General features: G+C 40.6%; 1 protein-coding gene across 2 annotated transcripts; it reads right to left on the bottom strand.

Annotated features, from left to right (window-relative positions):
- Window positions 1-4,570: 4,570 nt before the first annotated feature.
- LOC112288903 (E3 ubiquitin-protein ligase UPL1) lies at window positions 4,571-23,066 on the bottom strand. Of its 2 annotated transcripts, none has more exons than XM_024533630.3 (23): window positions 22,925-23,066; window positions 21,246-21,341; window positions 20,930-21,136; window positions 19,278-20,611; window positions 18,206-19,055; window positions 16,427-18,007; window positions 15,166-16,009; window positions 13,744-14,981; window positions 13,121-13,480; window positions 12,605-12,836; window positions 11,896-12,089; window positions 9,985-11,550; window positions 9,502-9,840; window positions 9,162-9,372; window positions 8,655-8,944; window positions 8,164-8,555; window positions 6,814-7,996; window positions 6,477-6,623; window positions 6,123-6,203; window positions 5,699-5,924; window positions 5,280-5,419; window positions 5,011-5,117; window positions 4,571-4,821 (listed from the first exon to the last, which is right to left on the bottom strand). In XM_024533630.3, the coding sequence occupies exons 1-23, from the start codon at window positions 22,955-22,957 to the stop codon at window positions 4,719-4,721; spliced, it is 11,754 nt and encodes a 3,917-aa protein (XP_024389398.1). In that variant the 5' UTR covers window positions 22,958-23,066; the 3' UTR covers window positions 4,571-4,718. The 2 variants fall into 2 exon arrangements, with proteins under 2 accessions (XP_024389398.1, XP_024389399.1); XM_024533631.3 differs by having other exon boundaries at window positions 11,896-12,071.
- Between the last annotated feature and the right edge of the window lie 265 nt (window positions 23,067-23,331).

The following is a 23,331-nucleotide window of genomic DNA, read 5'->3' as shown; positions in this document are numbered from 1 at the left end:
TTAGAGGAGATAGATAGAAGAAAACATATTTGAGAATTTCTTTTAGAAAAGACTTTTAGAAACTTTATAGATATAAATTTTATTTTATGTGTATTTGTAAGTGATTGATAGATTAAAAACTTGGCCATCAAGTTGAGTACATGTTACATATTTTAGCTACTTATGATATAAATAGACTATGTAGTACATATATAGGAAACTTTTCTTGCAAATTAAATAAGTACCTTATAAATTAGACGTGTATTGGATGCCCTATAGAATGTCAACGTATAACTTTACTTAAATAGAATATTTAGTGGTAAGAATGAGACCTTCATCTTTCTTGTCAATTTTTTTTTTGTTTTTGATCTAATTTTAAGAATATGTAGTTTTTTAATCTTTGGAAATAGAAAATTCAATATAAATTAAAATTTTAATTTATTTTTTAATATATATATATATATATATATATATATTCATTTCTATCATCTTTCTTTAATATACGTTTCATTTCTTTATTTATATTCTTTGAGATCTTGGCCTTGAAATCTATCTTTTTTATGAAAGTTGAAGAGATATTTTAATTACTATTAATAATAAAGATGATTTAAAATAGATTTTATTTAGTTTTTTTTATATTAGTCATAGTGCATAGAATTGAATAAAGGAATAATTTTGTTCAATTTGGAATTTAGGTCTTAATCATAACTTTCATTAACATTGATATTAAACCTTATTGATTTTTTTTATTATCAAGATAAAAAATTGAAATTAGGAATATGAATATCTAACAAAATTATATATTCCACATTTCATTGATTTTATATTCTACCTTCAAGTCACATGCGTTGGAAAAAAGACCACAACCATTTCTAATGTTATTTTCTTATTTCATAGTGTAAGCTCTATTTATTATTTAATTTATATATTTATATTACCAATAAAAGAATCCACAAAGTTTGATTGTCTTGATTATGCTTAAGAAGTAATTCTCTTAATATCAATTTGCCCACCATAATCTTGTCTTGGAACTGCTACAACATCTAATAGATATGACATCTTAATGTGGTTAAATACTCTTGAAATATTATCATCCTAATATTATATTTAAATTAGCCAAATTAAGTTTTTGTAACCTCACTTAAATTTTTTGTTTTACCATCTTTTTTCATGATTCTCTCATATCCCTCTATTCAAAGTACTATATTAGCTTGCTTCTATTTAGATATAGTCTATTAGCTCTAATCTATCTACATTAAAAATATACAATCTATCATTTTAATGAAATATGAATTTTAAAAGACTCTTTTTCTATTTTTATCTCTAAATTGGGTATAGTGAACTGTTCCATCATTTTTAAATCAAACAACTTTGTACCAATCTTCAATAATTGAGCATTTGTGCCAATTAGCAAAGTCCAAATGCACTTAACAGTAATGATGTAATATATATTGCTTCTTGGTCTTTGGCATTGCTTATAATTTGTCTATTTTGAATATATTTCGCACCAAATTAGCACACATGGCTATGTTGGCAATATAATCAAAGCTTACAAAAGCTTCAACTGCAACATCTACCTTACTTGCTATAATATTGCAAATAACTTTTTGTTTATTGGAAGAAGAAGAAACTTAAGATCAATCCGCTTTGATAACAAAAAGTCTTAAATACACTTTTTGCAAATGAAACCAACTATTGTAGAGCTAATACTTAGTTGAATTGACACCTTATACATTAAAAGCCTTTGTTCCAATAGTTGTACAATTGCATTTTTTTTTTTTTGTCTTATGTAACAATCTCCTTAATATTGATGAAACAATCTAAATAAGTACACTACATTTTTTTAGAGTAGTAGAGATCATACAAGCATGGATAAAAGAGTGCAATAACTCACTACAAGATCAAAGAAATAAAAGAAGTATAGTAATGAGTGAAGTAGTGCAATAATAAATAATAATGGAGGTCATAATGGTGTTTGCAATGAGTAAGAAGCAAGGAGTCAAAAAAATTGTCTTAATGAGTGGCACATGCATATATAGAGAATTCTTTCTCTACAAATTAGTCTTAAAATAAAATAAAATAAAAAAATAAAAACAAAACAAAACAAAACAAAACAAAAAAAATAAAATAAAATAAAAAAATCCTTAAGAATAAAGATTCTTGAACTATGTACTAATATTTGGATAATTTTAATTTTAATTTAAAGTTTATATAAATTTTCTATAAGCTATTTTATAACTTGTCTTTTTATAATGTTAATTTTGCTATGAAAGATTGTAAATTATCTAGTATTCACCTTTATTCATATAAATATATTTATGATATAATAAATTATAAAATTTATCTAATATTTTGGTTTAAATAATATTTTATTTTGAATATTTTATCAAACTATCTTTAAAGATTCTACTATTATAATTATAAAAAATAGGCACAAGATTATCAAACTACTTATAAGTTTTTATAACTACCACCTAACACACTAGTCTTTGATGATTAGTTGTTGCCATTATAAAAAATTATTTAAATTTAATAGTTCATTAAAAATTAATAACTTAAATTAAAATTCAAGACTTAGATTGATTAAAGTATAAATTTTATAAAACTCACATTGTTAAATTTGATTGATTACAATCCAAATTAATCATAAATTATTTTTTTACTTGAAATAAAATATTAGCTTAGTTTAAAATTATATAATTAAAGAACATATTTTCTAATATTAATTTTTATTTTAATACGATTGTAAAAATATAATTGTAACTTAGATCTTTAATTGACATTATATTGTACCAAAATTTTATAATCTTTTTGATTAATTCTTTAATAATCTATAATAAATTTTAATTTATTTAATTTTTACCTACTATAAAATGCTATTGTAAGTAGAATTATAATATGATTGTAGTTATTCAAAAAATACAAATTATTGACTTAAAATAGAAAACTATTGTATAGTCAATGTGATATTTATGATTTCTCCAAAATTACTTATTCTTAACTCTACGTTAATCTAACTATAAATAATCCATAAATGTAAGACAACCACTTTATATTTTATATTCTTCAAGTCTTAATATTTCTTATCTTTCTACTAAATTATATCAAATTTAAATTAAGAGCACACTATTTTTTATTATCATATAACAAACCTCTTTATTACTCACAATACCCTAATACTCAACTAAGATATGCAACATGCTTTTAATGCTTATTAGTTTGAGAAGAATCAATTGTCTTAAAAAATAATAATAAAAAAAAAAATAAAAAAAAATACACTAATTCTAAAATGGAGGATTAGAAAAAGTAAAAGATTGTACAATATTAGACTAAATGCACTTCTAGAAAACAAATGGAATCAAGTCATCATGCTAGTTCTTTGCAATGAATATTTACTAAAAGGTACTAAAATTAATAAATATATATCTCCCAAATTGCATACTTTAATTATTTTTTACTTGTGTAGTTTAACATTAATAGTAAAGATTTATTTAGACCTTTCTTTAGAGCTATTCATTTGTTCAATCTTCCAAGTTGCTTTGAAAAAATCATTCACCAACTATTTTGCATTAATTGTTATTAGTTTCTTTGACTTGCACATAAGGTTGTACTCATTAGAAATCATCCAGAATTGATTATTTGTTGATATCTTGGTAATGACTAATCATATACTTGTGATCAATGTCATATGTTGCCTTCATAATGACTAATGACTAATCAAACAAAGTTGGAAGCAACTTGTATGTTGGTTTCAAATGAAGATTTTGGACTTTTATGGTTGTTGAAATTTCGTTGGAATCAGATAATAAATTGATAAATATGACTTTCCTATGTTACAAATCATATGCTATAATTGATAGAGTTAGCTACGAAATTAACAAAAAAAATTCTTTGCAACTTCATTTCATCTAGGTAAAATAAATTCCAAACACCAAAGGAGTCACCCCTACATAAGATTAAGATTTTTGCAAATATCAGTAGTAATTAGGTTATTCTACTGACTAGGCTTACACTAACACATGTCAGGATTTTCAAAAAGGCTATGCATAAGACTTCAAAAATTCATTTAAAGTGTACGGCAGAGATGCTGATCAAGAGAACATTTATTACTAGTGTGAATCAAGAGAAAGCAGTTCTGAAAATATAATGAACTGAGACATGGACAAGTTCTTTTTCAAAAACAATCTCACACGGCATGAAAACTTCGATAATAGGAGGCTAATATTTCCTAAATATAGCATCAACTCAGCAGATAATATATCTCAGTGCCTCATGCAAGAGAATAATTATTGATAATCATACATTCCAGCCAACATGTTGAAGTTAGAAAAGCAGTGGTCAAACTAAAAGGAGTCCAAAGCAGCAAAGATCAAATGTTCAGACATTTATACGAGACAGAAAACGCACAAGCGACCAAAACGGAACCATTATATACAAAAAGGAGAGGGTATGAAATGACTCCAGAGATTTGCCATCCTACTGAATACGTCAGTCTTGCTGCACTGTTCGCTGTTCGGCCGAAGTCTCTGATCCAGCAGAAGTCACCATTAAGAAAATGACAACATCTCAAAGAAGAAATGAAAGAGACAAATTGATGAGTACAGATACTTCGTCTCATCACTGAGAACAAGAAATTGAGCCAGTTTAGACACAATTACAACAGTATTTACGCAGACCCCAAATAGACAACTAAGAATATTATGTCACTAGTACCAACAAGCATCGCCATCATATAGCTATTAACCAAAACCAAATCCTTCGCTGGCCTCATGTATTGCCAATAACAACCGATCCTGCAGCTGCTCTTTTGTAGCATAGTCAGGTAGATCCAGCTGATTAAAGCTGCACAAACCATGTCAGATAAAGAAACAAAATCAATAGGGAGACAGTTGTAGTTAACACTTAAAAAGTGACTCATTATCTGGGTATAAAATGACAAGTGCAGGAAGCTCTCTGTCAAACTTCTAAACTGCGCATCAAGCACCAAACATCTGTACAGATATAGAAACAGACTGCAAGGTAAATACATACCAAGTATGAGCAGAGGGTAGCCGTTCGGGTGCGCCGTAGGCTTTATGAATCTGAAACCGTTGCGGACCTGATATACCCTGCAACGCTCGAAAACCCTCCAATGGCACCTGCACAAAAATATCGTGAGTACAGTACACAACCACACCCAAGAACAATTGAAAAGCAAAAACGAAGTTAAGGCAATCGAGGACCAGTGCTTACTAAAAAGGTCAAAGACATCGTCACACATTTAATCGATATAAGCATGTAGATAAGTATTAAATATCTACCTTGGAAGTGCCGGTAATAAATTGCAAGAGACGAGCCATATCCTCCTTGCTGAAAGATCGCACAACATCCCAGAACCATTGAATTACTGGCGATGCTGCAGTGTATCCTGTATACTCGGTATTGGCCTTCAAATCCTCCACTGTCATTGAACATATCCAATTCATAAGAACTCGATTGATTCCAAGTGAACAGTTCGCATTTGCTAACTAAGCTAGAATGCTTAAATCTAAATCCAAAATTTTCGTTGAAAATATAAAAGTGAAATATGCCGGGCAGATTAATCTAGAAAATAGACCTATTGAACAAAAAGAAGAATTTAGATAAATTCGTACATCAGCGTGAACATCTTTCCACAAGGGTATCCTCCAGTCTCTCAGGATCATACACCAATGCTAAGCAAGGGCAAGCAATAACTCACAATCTATCTCTGGCAGGCCACTGATGAGAAGCTCCAGTTCCTTATCATTGAAGATAGAAATGAGATCTCGTGAAACAAGCTCGTTGAAACCTTCCATAAAAGCATTTATTTGCGGTCGAATAGCAGTAGTCAGGCGATGCTCTGCAACCTTGTCCACATATTCATGCTTATTTTCCTCTGTCACCCGAATGTCGCGACCACCAGGGATAAGTTCAAAGTCCGTCACCTGCAGAAAAAGGAATGAAAGGAAATTGATCAATACTTGTATTCAACAAAAAAATGGCAGAAATCTATGCAACTCTCAACTTATACCGCGTCTAAGTCACAGCATTCAATTAGAAAAAAAAAGAGGAGGTTGTTTTTCACACTTCCTCATGTTAACCCATATCTTCAGAAACATGAGTGAATCAAATTAAGACAGTACCTCAGTTTTCTCGTACAAAATATGCTTCTCTTCATCAGCATCCATGCTAAAAGTCAAGCCCACAATATCGCTGACGTCGTTCTGCAATAAAGACGTCAAATGAATCAGAAATAGCTAAACATCCAGCTTCTTCTACAATACTTCAATTTCGTTACAAGGTCGAGACCTAAAATATCTCAGAATTCTTCCTGTTCCACCATAATAAAAATTACACAAAATTCGTACAATTATTTTAAAGTCATAAAATAGCCAAGGTATCCTTAGAATAGCACCTACACAAGGTCAACAAGCGAGAAATATGACCTACATGATAGGGTTAGAGAAGAAGCTTTTCTGTGAAGAGGTTATCCCTACCTCTAATATCCACTTCAGATTCTTGAAGTAGTCTGGATCAATCGCCTCGATATCATGATAAGTAACTTTAACTCCTAGAATATGCTTATAAAAGGATCGTGTGAAGTACACGTCAAGCAATTGACCGTCGAACAATGCCTTGGCAACCTAGATACACAATTCATGGGTTATGCTTAGGTTAGTTAACTAACTTAGGTCGAGAATAATATCACTAGAATTGTCGTTAAAATTAAAACAGAATCAAAAAAACTTCACAGTCGAACAAAACCAAGTACACAAAATGCATGTACGCGTTCTGCGTGTCTTCAAAATACAAGAGCACAATGAAATTACTTACCACGCGACCAACGAACTTGAAGTATGACAGGTGCTCCGTTTGATAAACTGAATTTGGATTGGGTTGGAAGGTAGATTCATTCCCAACAGTCGTAAATAAGAGAGCCCCTTTGTCAAATGTCACGCGGGACAGCAACTGATACCACTCACGGGTTAAACCACCAGCATCAATACCTTCCTCGCCTTGAAATTGAACAGTGAGCCGACCCTTCAACTCATCAGGGGTTCTCATTCGCAGCTGATTATATGAGTCCTCAAGCACGTATGCCCGCCTAACACAGATTCGAAGTGGAGAGTAGTGTTGTTGTTCGTGTTGCTGTCGGATCCGAGATCGAAAATATGCCCGCTTATTATCGAAGTCGATCAATCGAGGGGTTTTCAACAGGAGGCAAAGGGACTTTTCAAGCAATCCTGGATTTTGACGAACAAAAGCGTTCAATAACCGCCGATGCTTATCAGCGAATCTTATGAACGTCATTGTCTTTTCGCTATCAGGTTTCCAAGGTTTTTGAAAATGTCGAGGAGACCGAGGGGAGGGAGGAGAAAGGATTAAATCGGTCGAAAGCGAAGCTTCTGCTTCCTTTATCTCACTTGCAGTTGCACTGTGAGGCTCATTTTGTCCAGACTGAGAGGCGCCTGACTTAAACTTTTCACACAATACAAAAAATGCTTCCACGAAAGGAAGCAGCTTCTGAGTCCCTGGTGGAAGAGGAGGAGCCACACTACCAGGGCTTGCGCCAACAACAGCCGCTGGTACAGAACTGGCACTCGAAGAGGGATCACCAAGGGCAGTGGAGTTGCCAAGCCGACCCTCGATCTTCCCAACACAAACACTCAATCCCTGCCATAACATCTCCAATCCTCCATTCAAATCTCTCACTAACAACAGGTCTTCCAGCTCTTTCTCTTCCCCACCAACGTCCTGTTCAGATGTATTCCCAATACCTGTGGTAAGAGCACTAAGTGCCTGGAGTACCCTAAGTATGGCTGCCCCAGCCATAGATGTGGTGCTCACAGCAACCGTCTCAGCATCACCTAATCGATGGAGTTCTTCCACAGCAGGACCACTGAGATGTCTAGCGGCCACGGCTAGTTCAGCCACAAATAGTCGGCGATGGTTTGGAGCTGCAGTCGCAAGTTTCTTCAACACCTCTGCGACGCGCGTGTAGGCAGTATCTGACAGTCTGCACAAAGTACGATAACCTTCCCACTTAGACAGACGTCTACGAGACTGAATATAAAGAATATACACAAATGGAAAAATAATTTAACATTTACTTAACGAAGAGTGATTCTATCACCCCTTCTAACCAAATTAAGGAAGGAAACTAATAAAAAACATGTTACTCACCCTTCCTGGGCAAGAAGTTTGCACAAATTCCGAAGCTCTGGTTCAGGCAGGTTTGCAAGAATAGTGCATGCGTTCCATTTGTGACCTGAACCTAAAGTTGAAGGCCCCACATCTTCCTCATTGGAACCTCTAGAATCAGGCAAGGCTTCAGATCTTGGAGCATCAGTGTCTACATCAGAAACAACCATGCTTGTAACTGTCTCCGCCTCTCCACCTGACGGTGCAGATGGTGTGCCAGAGGAGGAAGTCGTAGCCAATCCGATTGGAGCCGTTTCAGCAGGAGCTGCATCAGCACTTGCAGGTTGAGAACGACCCTCGTTAGCCTTCACCTTGGGCTTCAATTCTGCTTTAGCCCCAGCATTGCTTGTAACGACTTCAAGCAACCCCATTACCTGCAGTATCGATTTTAGGATTACCATTCTTTAAGCCGAAGTTCAAGAACCAAAAATCATGAAATGGCAAATAGAAACAACTTATTTTTATGTACATACCTGCTCCAAGTGAGCACTGCTTCGAGAGTAAAGAGGCTGATTCAACAGTTTCAGAAGCAAAATAAGGGGACTTTCTCCTTTCACCTTACGCTTCTCTGAGGCATCTGCAGGTATTTCAACAATCTTGGCTTTCCCTTTCTCCTTGCCTTTTTGAGGAGAATCCTCTGCAGGAGCTGCAGCAGGTTGTCTCAAAGGCTCCAGATACAAAAGCAGGTTAGCTACAGGGGCGTGGTTTCGTGCTAAGTAAGTCAAAATCTCAAGGACCCGTCGCGACACCAAAGGTGGTATTCCTGCAAAAATATCAATTGTCTTAAGTCAATACGACTCAGCGCAGCCACTTCACATTTTCAGTATAATATCGTTGCCAGATCCTTCAATCACACTAACACGAAACAAGATTTGCGAACATAAAGATGAAGAAAAGGACGACTTGTTAACCAGAAAAGCACTACAACTAAAAAAAACCAATGCTGATATTAATAAAATCATGGTGGAGGCAGACAGTACCATCTGACATCTGTGATCGTGCATACACGACATTCCATTGACAACCATACAAACGCTGAGATTGGGCACCATCAGCAGATATGCCCCCGATGAAAATGCCCTCTGCTTCCGGACGTAACATATCCAGCAAAAGTTGCAGCAACGTCAGGCGAGTCACACTATGAGCACACAAATTCAAAAGCAGTCGCTGTAGAAGGCCCTTCCCCAGGGGCTGTACACACAAGGACATTTCAGGTCAGTCACAGAATTAGAGATATGTTTAAGAATATGACTTGACTCGATGCCGGATGCAAAATTCATACACAACTAAAAGAAAAAATTATTATCAACCAAGACATACCTGTGCCAATCTTAGAAGACGCAGCAACGCTTTCAATGCAGCCGTGTCCACAAGAGGCTTGCCTTCAGCTTCCTTAATTTTTGAATTACTGCTAAGAGCAGCTGGTCTACGACCTACTACCAGTCCAGCCCCTGCTCCCAAACTACGACCTATAGTAGCTGTTCCAGCTCCTGTTCCGCTTCCTAGATTGTTGCGTCTGTGAGTGATACGATGCGTAGCACCTCCAAAAAGACCCCTTGCCTGATATTGGTTCATAGCTCTCTCACGTAGAAGTTGAGCTTCGGCTATAAGTGCCGGAGGTAAGGCAGATATAACAGCCTCTGAGGATGTTAGCAAAACCTGCAACACACAAGTCACCAAAATATACATAAGTTACCGGTATTCTCCCATGACTAAGTACGAAAGAAACATGATTCTGCTTAAAATCAAGCCCTATCAAGCAAAACTGAGGTCAGCACGGCAATCACTACTTGTGAATCTGACCTCTTCACGAAGTTCAGCTGGGAAGGTAGCAATAATGGATGCACTGTCCATATCCACTGGCTGACCCTCTATTGTCTGGGCTATCACGGCCCGCTGAGCACGCTGTTGCGCTAAAACTTCCGCCTGAATATCAGGGGGCAAGGCAGCAAGAAACTCGGGATCAATTTCTTCTGGTGGCGAAAGGGGTGCAGGATTTGGTGGTCTCACAGCTCGAGGATTTTGCTGAGATAGGACCTCTGCACGAAGGTCAGCAGGCAAAGCCTCCAGAAAGGTTGGATCAATGGAACTCATACTTGCATCAGGTCCCTCCCTATTTCTTTGTGAATTCTGACCTTCACCACTTGCAGCAGTTGGAGCGACCACTTGTTCTCCACTTTGGTTGCTTGGTCTTTCATCAACACTTTCTCCACCTTCCTGTTGCTGGCCAGTTGTACCTGCACCTTCCATGTCTTCATCAATATCCCCTCCCTGTTCAGATCTTCTAGAACTACTCCTAACCCTCTCAACTCCCCCAGAAGGCTGCAACTCACTAGCAACTAATCTCTCTGGCCCAGGATGACGATCTCCTTCATCGTGACCATCAGCGCTGCCTATCTCAACCTCCAAACTACGAAGACTTTCCCCAACAGTAGCCCCACTTCCTCCACTGTCTTGACTGTTAGCCTCTGTGTCCCGGGCCACGGGTTCACTCCTTTCGTCTTGCATTTGAACATCAAGATCAGTAGTTCTTTGGTTAACAGTCGCACTTCCACTGTCTAACCTCCCGCTCACGTCACGCCTTGTGCTCCCAACACCACCGTCATTGGGTGGCTCGGGTATCACTTCTGCAGGCTGCTCACCCAAAATATTCTGAGTCAGTTGCGGAGCTTCTCCAACAATGTTATGTGCAGCATTCATACCTCTTGCCTCTGCGGATTCCACGGCAGCAGAAGTGTTCAAATGCACTGGGGATTGGACTGCCACTGGTTCGGCACTGGGAACAAGTTGACGAAGCTGTTCAACGAACTGTTCTTCAATTGCTTGTGCTACAGCTGCAGCCTGTGCACCAGCTTGTGGTTGACCATCATCAGTCCAGCTACTCAAACGGCTCTCAGTCCGCCCACCTCGTCTACCCATCAGATATACTGGGTCCATTGGGAAATCTAGAAGAGGTGGTGCACCACCTAGTCCCCTCTCTCCAAAAAGCCCTTCCGCAGTATGTTCATTAATCATAGGCGCATCATACATGTAGAAGTGGGTAACATCAAGGGCTCCTCCACTAATTCCTCCAAGCATGGCCTCTGCATCCCGAACAATACTGCTGGTGCTAGGCCACAGCGAGTTGTTAGTGATTGTTGTACTTACACCTCCACCTGGGGTTGTGGAAGGCCTGGTAAGCAGAGGATGGTGGAAAGCACCACCACGCTCACCACCTGCTCGCTCCGGGAATGGTCGGTAAGTAGTTGTCCGTCGACGATCGCTGCCTCCAGGCCTTCGGAAAGTTCCAAACACATCATCCATGTTCATTCCCTGAAAAGGATCTCCTGGAAAATCGACTAAATTGCTGGCACCTGTATGCCCCAAGACCTATATTGCAAGTACACTGCTTAGAATTTGCCAAATCTAGACAACCAAGGTTAGCAATTGCGCAAATTGGATCAATTAAAAAGAAACAAATGGAATATAAATAAAACTTAACTATGACATTTACTTTAATGAGTCGCAAAGGTCCAATGTTCAATATCATTGAGGTCAAAAAGAGCACAATAGATCTGAAACGGGATGATAGTCATCTGTTTCTGTGAGGATTAATTTTCTATACGCAGCCCTAAAATCTTCAAGCATCCAATCCATGTCCAGAGCGCAAGTTCTTCCATGTTCGACATATTTTTCAAATGTCACTAACTAAAGAAAGATTCCATAAATGTTTACCTGAACATGGCTTAGCCCTGTCAGGCCATCACGCCACCTAACCTCAATAACCCGATCTTCAGGCCAATCATCCTCATCTTCATCCTCCTCCTGAACCATATCTTCATATTCATCACCCATGCCATTGTCTTCATGGTCCTCAACATCGGTGTCAGGTGGCGAAAGGTGCGGTACTCCTGCATCCATGAACATATCTTTGTAAATTCAGGACGAACCCAAATTTACAGGTGGTATTAACAAGCTGCCTGCAGAAGTTTGTGCGATCAAACTTCAAAAGGAAGTACTAAGCACATGCTATAAACACAACACAAAAGGTGCGACACACTCTGTATGCGGCTACAACCAATCGAAACAGGACAAACACTAAAACTATGATTTCCAATCAAACGACATATTTTCCCAAATGAGCAGCACAACTGTTCACTCCTTCAAAAGAATAATAATAACAGCGCAAATTCATGACTCGCACAAATGTTTCTATATTTCAGATTAATCCAGGAAAAAAGCTTTAGATTAATAAAGTAACGCAAGATCTTTTTTCTTTCACACGTTATTTATCTCCAAACCTCCAAAAATATATATATATATAAGGTCCACTGTTCCTAATGACATTAAGGCTACAAGGTAAAACATGACAATGAAGCCAAACCGAACAATAAAAAAATAGCATTAACAAAACAGGAAGTGCTTATGAAAAACATTGAGTTACCTTCATCACCATTCATGTCATCTTCATCTTCATCTTCTTCCTCTTCCTCTCCATCATCCTCACCCTCATCGCCATCCATATCCTCCTCATCTTCATCCTCCTCGTCCACGATCTCATCATCTGGCCCATGGTCCATCCTGTAATGCATAACAGCAGCAGCACCTTCAAGCTCGGCAGCATCCTCAGCTGCCTCACGCATGAACTCTTCCTCAGCTTCTGCTTCAAGGCAAGCCTGTAACAGACAACACTTCTGGGGTAAACAAACGATTCCTACACGACCATAAAATAACCATACCAGTAGAATTAAGTTGCTACCGTTATCATAAGACTAGAATCTACAAACACAAACTGACCAAATGCTTTTTATAAATAGGACCACGCAAAAAATGAACATTGATCATACATTCCGGGCAAAGCATTCACATACATCTTGGAACCTATCTGCAAATGCTGAAACATTCAAAACAAAATATTTCCACGTCGCAACTGCATAAGACTATAAAACGTAACATGCACCTCTTCTGCAGGATCTCGATCTGATCCGTCGTCATGCTCCATCTGCTCCTCGCGAGCAATTTCTGCACTGTCAACAAGTGAAAGGCCTACTTCTGGAATCGATGTATCTTGAGGTACGGAATCCCGCATTGTTTCATCCCTTGCCTGGGGCTGAACACCATCACCCGTTCTAGTTTCAGTCTCAGCATGGACAGTTTCGACTATCTGCTGTTCAGTGCTTTCTTCGATAGATTTCTTAGGTGCAGCTCCATCAGACCCATAAATTCGATCAGCCATGCTAGCTGCCCTTGTTAGAACCTCAAGAGCTTTTAATATAGAGTTCACCAGCTTGGGTGCATCAGGGTGGTCCAGGTCTATCACCTGCATCCAACATAGATGATAATTTCTCAGACCTTGCATTAAATTTCAGCTGAGCTTCAACCACGTTATTATCTGCGATCAACTGTCAAAATATTTCATCATTTACACAAGTATTTGTGTCAACTTTATGCTGCAGAAAAGAAGATATTTGATAACAAATACTAAGCGTGGTATAAGAAGATAAAGACGCAGGCATGATGTCCACCGAAAAGCACGATTCCATAAATCATACTTTAGTAAAGGCGGAAAGTAAACTGCATTACCTGAAGAGTACGAGTAAGTGCTTGCACCATACCCGCATCCATCATGGATTTGGCCATATCTTGTGAAAATACAGGGGGTTGAGCACTTCCAGCCGGAGAATGCGAAGAAAGAACTGAATTAACAAGATCCACAAATGCTCGCACTTTTCTGCTGGGAGACTTCAAAGGTTTCGAAACTTCAGAATCAAGCCCTGATGAAGGTGGTGAGGCTGATGTAAGAGCACGTGCTACCTCCACCACAACTCTCCTCCTACCTTCACCAGATCTTACACAAACAGCCATCACAAAACAGGCTGCCTTATCTGATAACTTATCCCTCCATTCATCTTCATTCAACTTGTCATTTGCCTTGTCGCCTGGATAAGGGAGCAACCTATGAAGAATGTGGTAGAGTAGACCCCCATGACCAACAGCATCTACACCACCCTGTGATGGACCTCTCCCTTGGCTGCTCTCGAGGTCCCTCCGAAGGACAACATTTACAGCCGAAGAGTACATAAAGATAATGTCAGTCATAAGCCTCAGTATAAATGTTACTTTAGCTAAAGCAGCTGAACTTTCTGACATATCTGAACCAGCTTCAGGTTTTGACCTTGCAAGATCTTCAACCTTGCCCTTCCCTTTGTCCTTCACTTCTGTGTAGTCGACGTCCATAGCAGAGCTAACATCCTTTGGTGACAAATCTTCATCCTTATTACGAAGCTGCTCGATAATGGCTGGAGGATAATGAAGAATAACATCAAGCAACTGCTCGATGACCAATGAGAAGCTGTGAGGTACAACCTTCTTGTGATGATGCCCTCTACCGCTCTTCCCAGATTCGTGAGCTTTTGTGCCTGTATCTAAGTCGGCACCCTTGGACTTCTCTGAAACCTTGTCTTGCCCTTTCTCCCTCTCCTTCTCCTTCTCTTTATCCTTCTCTTTCTCCTTTTCTTTGGCCAGTACAATTGTGGGACGACCACCGACTGTTTCTAATTGACAAACCACAGAAGCCGCTTGCATAAAAATAGCAGTGTCACGAGACACGACAGGAGCCATTGCAGTCAAGAACATCCGAGGGGAAACCCGACCATTGTGCCTCGATAGTGTTGCACCGAGTGTATGCTTAATTTCTGATTCCATAGCTTGCTGTAGTGTTTGAGGGTCTTCGAGGAGATGGCGGATGATAGCAGCTGCCACTGTATCAAATCCAGGAAATAAGCAGCTCCGTGGGAGATTCAAAAGGGCAGTCAAACCACCTAAAAAACATGAACGTTTTGTTAGTACATTTTCTTCCTCACCATACCCGACGCATATTCGTCTATTTACTTTCCAGTACTGAAAAGTTGACTTGGGTACTAATATTGCATTCCAGCATTTAAGAACATGAATGTCTGAACAAATAGAAGTTTAAGATTAATCAACTATATTGCATGAACTCACCTGAATCAAAGAAAGCAGCAGCAATAGGGTACGACTTAGTCAGCCGGGCACATAGCTGAAGCACTGCCTGCACTGTTGAGGACGGTAGCTGCATCTGGAGAAAACCAGTAGCCACGAACATTGCTCTTCTCAGCTCATCCTTCGTCATATATCCAGATGGTTTCCCGAGCACTGAAATGAATGGGCTTGAATTCAACTCGTTCTGCTCATTAAAAGCCTCAGCAAGTTGTACGCCTGCCGCAGGGGTACCAGAACTAACAGCCATGCTATTGCTACCAGCAGCCGTAGTCGCTGATCCACTTGGTTGGTCAGAAGAAAACTTGAGTTTACAGACCAGCATGTGATCCAGAACCAGCAAAAGCGCAGTAAGCCACTTAGGAATTTCGTCTTTCGGGGAAGTCTTCACTGGTCTAAATTGCTCAAGAATATCCAATGCAATAGAAACTACTCCATTCGCTGCTGCAATCTCTCTAGCTGTACTGTCTTCACTTAAAACTAGGGCAAGAGTGTGAGATATAGTTGATAATGGGCAAGTATCAGTCATTGCTCCCTCCACTTTACAACTTTTGAGCTGTTGAACCAAATAGGATACCACTTGCGGGCGGTCCTGCCCGTTGTTACGATTGCACATAGTAACCAACAGGTCTGTAACAGGGAAAGCAACAGAGTCTGAACTCTGAAGAAGATTCATGCATGTCAACAACATATCCTCAACTGGGGGAACTTCGCTAATTTCGTGATCGACAACGGGTCCTTTCTCCTGGTTGTCTACACCTGATTCTTCCTTAGGTGGAGCATCGCTACCCAGTGACAATGCTAATGCTCGTGCTAACTCATCATCTTCCTGCATATTTTTATCAGGATAGAGAAACCAGCGATTAGGAACAATCACGATATAACGGAAATAGATGAAATATAGAAAATAAAGCAATACAACAATCGCTAGTGTCGAAAAATAAGGACATATGCAGGTACAGGCTCTGACATTCAAAGAATATAAAGTTTCGAGAGTTACGGTTTGCGGAAACTAACCAAAAGATACTGTGTCACAGACCAATGAGCCGAAAACAAATAACCCTCCCCTAAAATATCTCAGGACTCCATTCACTCTTATACGCTATGATTTAGACGACAATATTTCGTGACTTTCTCAATGAAATCAAGCGATACAACCTGAAGTTAAACAAGAAAGCTCCCCATGTAGAATTATATTCAAAAGTCACTATAGAACTATACTCCAAATTTTCGACAAACAAATTACCTGGGCTGCCACCTCCGGATTGCTAAATAGCCACTCCACAGCCAGTTCTGTGCTGTTTTCTCCAACACGACGAAGTGCTTCTTCTGCCCTAGGGCGTGAAAAACCCATTTCCACAATCGACGAAATAGCTGATTCATCAGGAGGAGGCCCCGGCAGACGGGCCCCTGCGCTAGCGCCACCTCCAGGACGACTTATCTTTGTATCTCCAACACCTGTGTAGACGTGCGTGATGATAGAGGCTATTAATGTGATGAAGGTCGCACTACATTGTGCAAAGTGAGGATGATTCCACACGGGTAATATAACTTCCAAAACTTGAGCTTGCAAACTCCGAACAAAGGCCTCAGGATCCTTGGCTAGTGGCTCTGATGCACCAGCCACAGGCTGTAGCAATACTTGTGCCATTGAGGAAGGAGTCAACAACAGCGAGGAAGTAACAAGGTGCTCCATCAAACGGGCGTAGCTTCGCAATGTATCCATAAGCCAGGAATTGGCCGCTGATTTATCTTCAGGCCTTTCAGCCTTCGACTTTGCACTCTCACTTTCCATTGAGGAACCTCCAGAACTTTGAGGCAAAGTCCATAACAATTGGCTTGTGGCAGCAAAAGTTTTTAAGAGCTCTGTTATTGTTCCATGTCCATAGAGATTATTCAACAAGACAGTGTTGCAGGTTCTTCGTCTACTATCGAATACTACCGCCAAAACATCTTCCACTACTTTCCCCAAGTATCGACATTTCACTGAAACAGTGGATTCTAGTTCAGAACCCTCCCCATGCCCGCTGAAGCTAAGATTTTCACGAAGTAGCTTTGCGAGGGTTCCAGCAACCGTTTTAGCAGGACCTGATATAGACACAGTTTCCTCTCTTCTACGCGATGGCATTAACATGGCTTTTCCTAATGCCACATACAGACCCCGTGCAGCTGCTGTCAACCTGGTCATCATGTCATAGTTCATCGACTCGGGAGATTTCCGTTTGGCTGCATCTACAGCTGGAGAAGTCTCTGAAAGACCAGCAGCGCTCTCTGTATCAACATGAGTAGCATCTGCTTGGCGAGCCAATCGACCAAGACGAGCAATCTGAGTAAGAGCTTCAGTATTGGCTGCGTGTTCTCTGCGGGTCCTTCGGTGAGGTCCATCGTTTGCGTGCAGCACAGGTAAGAACTCGGGTTCAACACCCCAGTGAGAAGAAGGTCCGTTCCGGATCTGTACAGGATTTACATACCTAACCACCGGATAAGGCTCAGTCCCTTCCTCGCTTTCTCTCGTCGCTACTCCGACTCCTACACTAGCAGCGTCAGTGCTACCAACTTCAGATTCCTTCTTTGGCTCCACCTTTGCATCATCGACCAACGCTAGCTGCCATAGAACCTCCCTGTGAACCGTCCCAACATTGTTGAGTGCTTCCGCAGCTCCATCGCTCAATTGAGACATCATAGCGTTTGAGCTACGCACCAAGACTGAAGACAGAGACAAATAGCACTCTGCAGCAGACAGGGAACGAACAACTTTGTTTCTTACTCCGCTGTCTAGATCGGAAAGTTTTGTTCCTGATAGGAGTTTGAGCTGATCCAGTGTTGCCTGCATGAAGTACAGTTATTAGAACAAAAACAACGAGAAACAGTCTCCAGGCCACAATCGGACCACCTAAATAACATGATTACTGTGGTGAAACGAAACAATCTGAGAATAAAAAATTCAGAACGTGATTACAACCGCAAATCCAAGAAAATCAAGAAAGAAAAAAACCCGTGAGGATGGAAACATTTGCAAAATCACCTGCAAATGATCTTTGAGAGCATCACAAACTGCTCGGGTAAGTGCGGCTGAATGTTGTGGGGAGAATGCACGAAACGTAACAGACATGTTATGTGCTATAGAGGAGCCTCCGAAAGATACTGGTAAATGCGGAAGAGTATAAAGCTGTAGCAGAGCCTGGATTCCATTTTTCTCTATAAAGACACGACTGGTATCTGCATTCTGCAGTATTGTTTCCAACAGCCGCACAGCATTGTTTATACACTCGGGCAAGAAAGTTTCCAGATTGATATCGGCGCCAGAATCTTGCAGCTGCAGAGGAGAAACTGATGGTCTTGAAAGATGGTCTGCTGTAGTACTGGGTCTTTCCTCAACATCTGTATCCATCGGCACAGGTGCATCTACATTACCGGAATCAGAAGCATTTACAAGTACAGCCGGTTCACTTGGCGCACCACCAATAGCTGCAATGGTCTTTAAAATCTCGATACACATATCGATTCCCGGAACTCTCAGTGAAGGTGCATGTCGCAGCAGCTCATCCAGGCCTGAAGCTAAAGATCCAGGAGTGTCATTTGCAAGAGCTCGTAAATACACTTTCGATGTGAAAATTTTGACAAAACAACCAAGAGCATTCCGATCTTTAACTGCCTGCAGGCCTGAGTTATTCAAGCACAAGGCATCCAAGCTGTTTGGTATACATCCAACTGCTTCTGAAGACGGAAGCACACCAGACGTAATAGCATCTAGGAAGGCTGCCGGAAGCCCAGCAGCATCCAATGTAGCAAAGCAGGTCGGATCCTTGTGTATAAGATCACTCATGACTGATGCTGCCAACGAAAAAACACCGCCTCCAAACTCCTTCGCATGCCTGAAACCAAGTAGCCATGGGAAGAATCATAAACCAATAAGCAACAATCGAAAAAAAAAAACAAAAATAAAAACAATAAACAATAAATAACAAAAAAAAAAAAAAAAAACAAAACAAAACAAAACAAAACAAAACAAACAAACAAACAAACAAGAAGAAAAATACAACTGGCAGAGGACGCAAACAACCAGAAAACAGGCACTGCTGGTACGAACAGATTACCTAAAAATAGTTTGAAGGCAGTACGGCAAGGCGCTCTCTTCTGAAATGGGTAGCCTTGCAGAGTTTCCTGGAGCATAGGTGCCAAGAGCAATAGCACGTAACAATGCCTTCAGCAGTAACCTTTGGTGATAGGGTATAAGAGTCTCTGCTTGTCCTGTCACTTGCGCAGATTGAGAATCTACATCCTCATAGCCCAATTGATAAAGCGGAGTATAAGACATCGCAGTCTTGCCCTTGCTGCCCGCCTTTAACTCTTCTCTTTCGAACCTGACCCCCTCTTCTACACGCGATACTTCTACTTTTAACCTCGCAACGGTATCACCTAACCCACCCAAATCTCGGAACAGAGTGCCCGCTGGGTTGCTGTAGTCCATAAAAGCCTCCAATATATGTACAGCGGCACTAACCAAGTGTGTGTGTTGCGGATCCATATCCTTCAGAAGAGGAAGAAGAGTTGGAATCAACCCAGCCTCTCTTAAGGCAGCACATCCAGATGAGGATGAAACAAGAACAGTGACCAAGAAGAGAAGTGCTTCCACAAATGCAACAGAGCATCCAGACGATCCCTCCGTGATCGATCCAATGGCTTTCTGCATAAGGCTAGGTAGAATGCCACGGTGACCGCCTGCACTAATAACGCTCAACACATTCGTTTGTCGGGGCCTGTCCTGTGACTGGGCCGCCAACGCTAGAATTGCCAAAAGCCGGATATCTTCAGGAACAGTATCCTCGTATCGTAATACAGTCACTAATTCATCCACAAATTCTGGCTCATTTATGAAAAAAGCAGTAAGGTCTTCGTGATCGGGATTTGACTGAAGAAGTACCGTAAACGCGAGCAACCTTATGCGTATGTGCTGCCTCCTGGATTCAATGTTTGCAAATGCTCTAGCAAAACGAATGCGGGTAAGGAGAGAAAATCTAAGGTGAGAAGGCACTTGGTATTGATCGACTAACAGTTTGAGTAACTGAAGATCTCCCTCCGGTCGAAGATGAAGGTCCACAATGTGTATAACTTTAAGTCCAGGAGCGTTGGTCTCACCATGAGAGGAAGATGAATCAGATTCTGCATAAAACTCGAAGTGAACAGTAGACCCTAATTTACAAGCATTGGCATCACAGCCGTTATCCATAGCACACGCCAGTAAACCTAGTCCCTCTTCCTTGCCACCCCAGCCTTGTGACAAAGAGAACAAACAAGCATTGAGGGTTGCATCTCCTTGCCACCGCAAAGTCCGATTTGACTGAACAGGTTTCTTCACGGACGCTGCTAAGGTTTGCAAAGCTGCAATAACTATGTCCGGATCCGTTGAAGCAAATAGCAATGACACATGCTGCCACCAGCCCAACATCCCAAACCGTTTGTGTTATCAGTTTCACAATAATGCAGGCACCGATTACTACTCAACAGATGAAAGAACTAAAAAAAGAAGTTCAGAGGGTGCGACATAAATTCGGCAAAGTACAAGGCATTTGAATTAGAATCATCACAGATACTTGTACACATACGTAGAATCCACACCCATGGAACTAAATTCTCTACCATGCACTATCCTAACAGATGTTGATGATGTTGTCAGCAACAATTAATACACAAAAATCAAACTAGTTCAAAGAGGAGGAGAGAATTGTTGCATGACAGCATATAGTACCTCATTACTATTATAAAGGTATTTGTTCACGCAGTTTTCTAATATGATGCGTGTGACCCTGAGAACTTGCAGTACAGCTTCTTTGGGAAATGGACCATCCCCATCCAAAAAATCGCCTTCCAATTGCAAGTCCTTTCTTGACTTTACATGCTGTTCAAAGAAGAGCTCAAAGTGATTGAACAGGTCCACCCAATGATGAAACTCCCCCTGCATAGTAAGAGCATCAAGCATGAATAGATTGTAAACACAGAAAAAGACAAATTGATTTTTATGACAACTGAGCAAACAAATACGAATGTAGATGAATGAGCCATACCTTTTCGTAATCCCAACTAAACCTCCTGAGAGGCACATCGATATTTTCCAATGGCGTATTTACGACAGTACTGATGAAAGCCTTCACTTTCGGAGGCTGTCACACCAACGCAAAGGAAACAAGAAATGAGCAAACGACAAGTCCTGAAGTACGGCTTAAGAACAAAATAAAAATGTTTAAGTCAAGCCGACCTGGTAAGCTTCCCATTCATGATAACAAATCGAGATTGATCAATATGGTGATTGAACTAATTGAAACCAACCCCTAGATAAGCATCAGAAATAGCTACGACAGGTTCTCCAACCCGTAAACGAAGCGCATGTCAAAACCCTAAAAGAAAGGGGGGCTGCAAAGATATGTCTATCACACACGAGTTGCCTAATCGTTGGAATATTATCGTTTCAGCACAGGACTGAATGCGTGTATGTAAGGTCAGACACGTTTTGCAAACAATGAAAGAATTCACATGACTCCTAAGATCTCTCATACTAATAAGAGCTGTGGAACCCTGCAAATCCCCGATCGACAAGTGCACAAGACCTCGGAAGACAGACGCCTGGTCCACTGAATGCAATGGCAAACGTTGGTAGCTTACGACCATTGTTTTCGATGCAACAAGAACCAAAACGACAAGTATTTTCAGTGCTAATAAAGAGAACGAACAATGCATAGAAATTGCGAAGACTCATATCCACGCAATTAACAAAGATCCCCCATAACACATATTAAAGACTTCGCAACCACAATTGTACTGCGTTGAAATTCTTGGTCGCAATTCTCAACCTAAAATGGTCGCACAAGAGACCTCAAACAAATTCATGTGCTCTCAAAGAATAGAGGGCACTCACTATTGCGATGCAGTTCACACTACAATTGGCTAACACATCGGGCATTTTTTCTAATACGTTCACAACTGAACATTATTGAGTGTGCGGAACAAATTGGGCTGGCAAGAGTAGATACGCGCAACTTCCAATTATTCTCCAAACGTAGTGTCATTGCCTTCCATCCCAGACCCAGAGCTAATACGAAGGTGCTCAAACAGATCTAAATTACTTAAACACGCTCTCACCAACCTGCCACGGCTAGCGCCAAGTAGCATCGTAACACACGAGGAAAACGCACAGCGAGAGAAAGAGCGTCATCGAAGCTAACTTGTGCACTTTAACTCGCGAAAAAGTCAGACTTCGAGAATGAGGCAGTCCAATAAAACGCACAGAGCAAACCAAAATATCCCAAAACCTAGCAAATTTTCAATCTCAGTTTGGCGGCACCGAGACATATTTCGCGCCATCATCACACAGAATTCACAGCAACCCCGTACGTAGCTCACAATCTAACGCAAGCCAAATCATCCAAATAACAAAGGCATCGATTTCCAAATCTTCACATCAGTGACCCGATAGCACCCACGATTTTTTTTCTTTTTCTTTTTTTTTCTTTTTTTTTCCTGTTTTTGTTTTCCAATCAGCTACACACACACACTCTTCTCCCTGCTCTCCATCACCTCTCAAAACCCTAGCAGTCTGACACACACATCCCGATGCCAATTCCCCCACTCTCTCCGCAATCTAACGTCCTACCACATACTCCGACACCCTGTCCAATACCGCCCCCTCATCAAACCACAACTTCCACACCTCCCCTCGAAACCCAAACCCAGACCACACTGAACTTACCGGCTCAACGCCCCGCTTCTTCTTCACCTTCATGTCGGCCAAGTTGCTACCCCAAACCGCTTACACCACCACCTATCTACCACGCATGTCAATGATCCCTCGCTTACACCGTCCCCTCTCACAACTCCACCCCCCCCTCCGCTCGCTCTGTCTCTCCCCCCTCCCCCCCACACGAGGGTTTGCTTTTCTTATCGCCTCCCTAGTCCCCCTCCCGCACTGCCTCGTGACGTTCGCTCTCTATCTCCGATGCGCTAACAAATTGCCGTCCTTTAGCGAGCATCTCCTTTTCTCTCTCCCTCCCTCCCCTCTCTCGCTCGACGTGTCTGCTGCTCGCAAGAAAGAAAGAAAAAGAGGATGAAAGAGACGAGCCCCGGCGATGTGCTGAGGCAGCCCAGACGGCTGAGCGA

Source organism: Physcomitrium patens, chromosome 11, assembly GCF_059467195.1.
Source record: "Physcomitrium patens ecotype Gransden chromosome 11, ASM5946719v1, whole genome shotgun sequence".
In the NCBI taxonomy this organism is placed as follows: domain Eukaryota; kingdom Viridiplantae; phylum Streptophyta; class Bryopsida; order Funariales; family Funariaceae; genus Physcomitrium; species Physcomitrium patens.
The sequence above is the reverse complement of the archived record's forward strand: the minus strand, read 5'-3'. Positions and strand labels throughout refer to the sequence as shown.